This window comes from Henckelia pumila, chromosome 3 (genome assembly GCF_033568475.1).
Source record: "Henckelia pumila isolate YLH828 chromosome 3, ASM3356847v2, whole genome shotgun sequence".
NCBI lineage: Eukaryota > Viridiplantae > Streptophyta > Magnoliopsida > Lamiales > Gesneriaceae > Henckelia > Henckelia pumila.
The window spans coordinates 8759738-8763337 of NC_133122.1; the positions used below are offsets into that span (position 1 = coordinate 8759738).

General features: G+C 43.5%; 1 protein-coding gene across 1 annotated transcript; it reads left to right on the top strand.

Annotated features, from left to right (window-relative positions):
- The first annotated feature begins 813 nt into the window (after positions 1-813).
- LOC140888057 (uncharacterized) lies at positions 814-1596 on the top strand. Its single transcript, XM_073295732.1, has one exon. The coding sequence runs from the start codon at positions 814-816 to the stop codon at positions 1594-1596; it is 783 nt and encodes a 260-aa protein (XP_073151833.1).
- The last annotated feature ends 2004 nt before the right edge of the window (positions 1597-3600 follow it).

Consider the following 3600-nt stretch of genomic DNA (forward strand, 5'->3'; position numbering starts at 1 on the left):
AAGGTGTTAGTGGCCTGCATTATAAATAAGTTATTTCAGTACAGAAATTAAAAACAACAGGTCATTATTTTGAGAGACAAAAATTCGAAAAACCCTAGCCCCTATTCTCTCACAATTCGGCCGAACCCTCCCCATACTCTGCCCGAGAAATTCCGGTCTGTGATTTTGAATTGCAGTCAGGAATAACGAATCAAATTCGTGTATTCTCTTCGCAGAAAACTTCTGATAGATTTTCTAGTGCAATCTATCAGAGGGATAAAACCTCTGTTCGTGGACCTGATTGAAGGCGTTCATCGGTTCCAGGGAGAGACAACAAGAGCAGAATTGTTCTGTTGGTGTCCATTAATCTCGTTGCGAGATTTGAGGTAAAATTTATTTAATTGTTATTTAAATTTTACACACACGTAATTCAATCGATGTATGGTTGATACCCACACCATGGAAACGTTCCATGAAAAATTTTTAAACTTCCGCTGCACCGGGTATCAATCGTAATTGGTCTGGGAACTCGCCAGTTTTCCAACAATTTGAAGTCCCAGATGCGAATGGCAATGGGAAGATTGTGGTTGAAGTTTTCGAAGGGGATAGTGATAACGAAGGCTTTGAAACAGTGGTAAGAAAGCGCACCAAGAAAGCAGTGAAGTATCTCAAGCGATTAAGTAAGGGATGCAGCTCGGGGAGCTCCAGCTCTAGCATGACCGAGTACATTGAGGTCAACCCAAGAACCTGGTTACCGAATATGACTGCAAAATCTTTCCTACTGAACAATGCACAAATCAGGGCCCGACGACTTAAAGTCGTCGATCGTCACCCATGAAGATTGCATGTTGGAATGTGAGGGGCCTCAACAAGCCCCTCAAACAGAAGAATGCTCAGGGAGTGTTGAAGAAACACAATTTGAGTATTCTTGGGTTACTTGAAGTCAAGATTAAGCCTAATCTTTTGGATCGTATGATGGACACTAAGTTCCTGGGGATGCCCTTCTTACACAACTTCCATGTGTGTCCTAATAGCCGCATTTTGATCATGTGGGACTCTAAGATGGTATACTTGGATCTTCTGGAGATGACTGATCAATTTATACATGTGACAGTCAGCTGTCTTCATACTCATAGGATTTTCCTTACCACCTTCGTGTATGGTTGGAACTCGATGGTGGCCAGAAGACCTCTTTGGGATTTTTTGCTTAGAAGGGGAGATGATATTGACCTTCCGTGGATTCTGATGGGTGATTTTAACTGTGTTAGGCACCCTTATGAGAAAATGGGAGGTGTGCCGGTTGCACCTAGGGAAATGGCAGGCCTTAGGAACTGTATTGCCAGACTTGAGCTCTCAGATGTTAATCATGTTGGGTGTTTCTTCACCTGGTTTAGTTTGGCCATATCGTCTAAACTGGATAGAGTTATGGTTAACCACCATTGGACTGAATCCAACTTGGATGTTTTTGTGGATTTTGTTGCTCCTGGAGTCTTCTCTGATCACTCTTGCAGCGTTATCACCATCTTCAAAGATCATAGACATAGGGCTACCCCCTTCAAATTCTTTAATATGTGGACGATTCATCAAGACTTTCAGATGATTGTTCGAGATAACTAATTTTATGGAGGGGGTGGCACTGCGCAGTTTGTCATCAAGAAAAAAATGAATGGTATGAAAAGAGTCCTTAAGCAACTCAATGACATGCACTTTAGCCACATTTCGAGTCGTGCTAAGATCGCTAATGAGAAGCTTGTAGAAGCTCAAAGCAGGGCTCTCAATGGGGATGGGGTGGATAACAGTATAGTTGAGTTGAGGAGGAGGGCGGAGTACCTTCTTGAGGCTGAGTGATTATTCCTATCCCAAAAAGCTAAGTGCGAGTACCTCAAGCACAGTGATAGATGTTCAAAATTCATTCATGGTATGATCATGCGGAACATCAAACGTAATAAGATTGTGGCTCTCACCCTTAGAGATGGTTCTACTTCGGTGAACCCGAATGAGATTGCAGATGAATTTGTGGGATATTATAGGAACCTTCTTGGGGTTGCCACGGATAGAGAAGCTTTGGATGAATCAATTATTTCCCTTGGGCCCATTCTACCAGATTCCTGTTGGGATGAGTTGACTAGGGTGGTCAGTGTGGATGAAATCAAAGGTGCATTGGGCAAAATTGAAGATGACAAAGCCCCGGGGCCTGATGGCTTTGGTGCTGCGTTCTTTAAGAAATCTTGGGGCACTGTTGGTGGGGATGTCATTGCTGCGGTGTCGGAATTTTTCAGGAGTGGGAAACTCTTAAAACAATGGAACCATGCGTCAATTGCTCTAGTCCCTAAGACTGATCATGCTACTTCTGTCTCTGATTTTAGGCCTATTTCATGTTGTACTGTATTGTATAAGATCATATCAAAGATCTTGGCATCTAGATTGGGAAGGGTGATTGAGCCTTTGATAAGCCCGGCGCTGGCAGCCTTTATCCCTGGGCGTTCTATAGTGGAAAATATTCATTTGGCCCAGGAAATGTTGAAACACTATGCGAGGAAAAGGGGCTCTCCACGTTGTATTCTTAAGATTGATCTACAAAAAGCCTATGATACAGTTCATTGGGAATTTTTACGAGATTCTCTCCGGCTCCTTAATTTCCCTCCTGTATTTGTTTCTTGGATTATGGAGTGTGTTTGTTTGACCTCGTTCTCTATTTCATTTGGGGGCCAACTTTACGGACTCTTTAAGGGCGCGAGGGGCCTGCGTCAGGGTGACCCCCTCTCCCCCCTCCTCTTTGTCATCTGCATGGAAATGCTTTCGAGATCCCTATTGCAAGCATCTAGGCTGCCAGACTTCCAATTCCACCCTAGATGTGAGGCATTGAGTATTACTCATCTTGTTTATGCTGATGATCTATTAATCTTGGCTAAGGGTGAAACTCATAGTGTAAAAATTGTATTGGACTGTGTGGACAAGTTTGGGAAAACAGCTGGCCTCCGGGAAAATGCCTTGAAGTCCAATATCTTCTTGGCAGCAGTTAAGGAGCCAATTAAAAGGGACATTATTAGGATGAGTGGATACCACGAGGGTTCCTTTCCCTTCCGTTAATTGGGAATCCCTTTGGCAGCAGGGCGATTGACAGAGAGAGACTACAGTGGTTTGGTGGACACCATCGCCAAGAAAGTGGCTGCTTGGCCCAGACATACCCTTTCCTATGCAGGTAAGTTGGAACTGATCCGATCGGTTGTACAGGGTGTGGAATGTTTCTGGCTTTCTATCTTGCCTATCTCTTGCGGGGTAATAGACAAGATTGAAAAGACATGTAGAAGCTTTATGTGGACTAGCAAGCACCCCCCTATCTCTTGGCGTAAAGTTTGTTCTCCTATTAATGATGGTGGGTTGGGGCTTAGAGATCTGAGAATCTGGAATAAGAAGTTGCTTGCAAAGACGCTTTGGGATATCCATAAGAAAAAAGATTCCTTGTGGGTAAAATGGATTAACCACTATTATTGGGATAATGTCATGGATTGGACAATTAGGAAAGATGATACCAGCCTAATTAAGAAACTAGTGGAGATCCGGGATGAATTGGCCCTTAAGTTTGGTAACTGGGAAGGGGCGGCTGCTCAGTTGGAGATA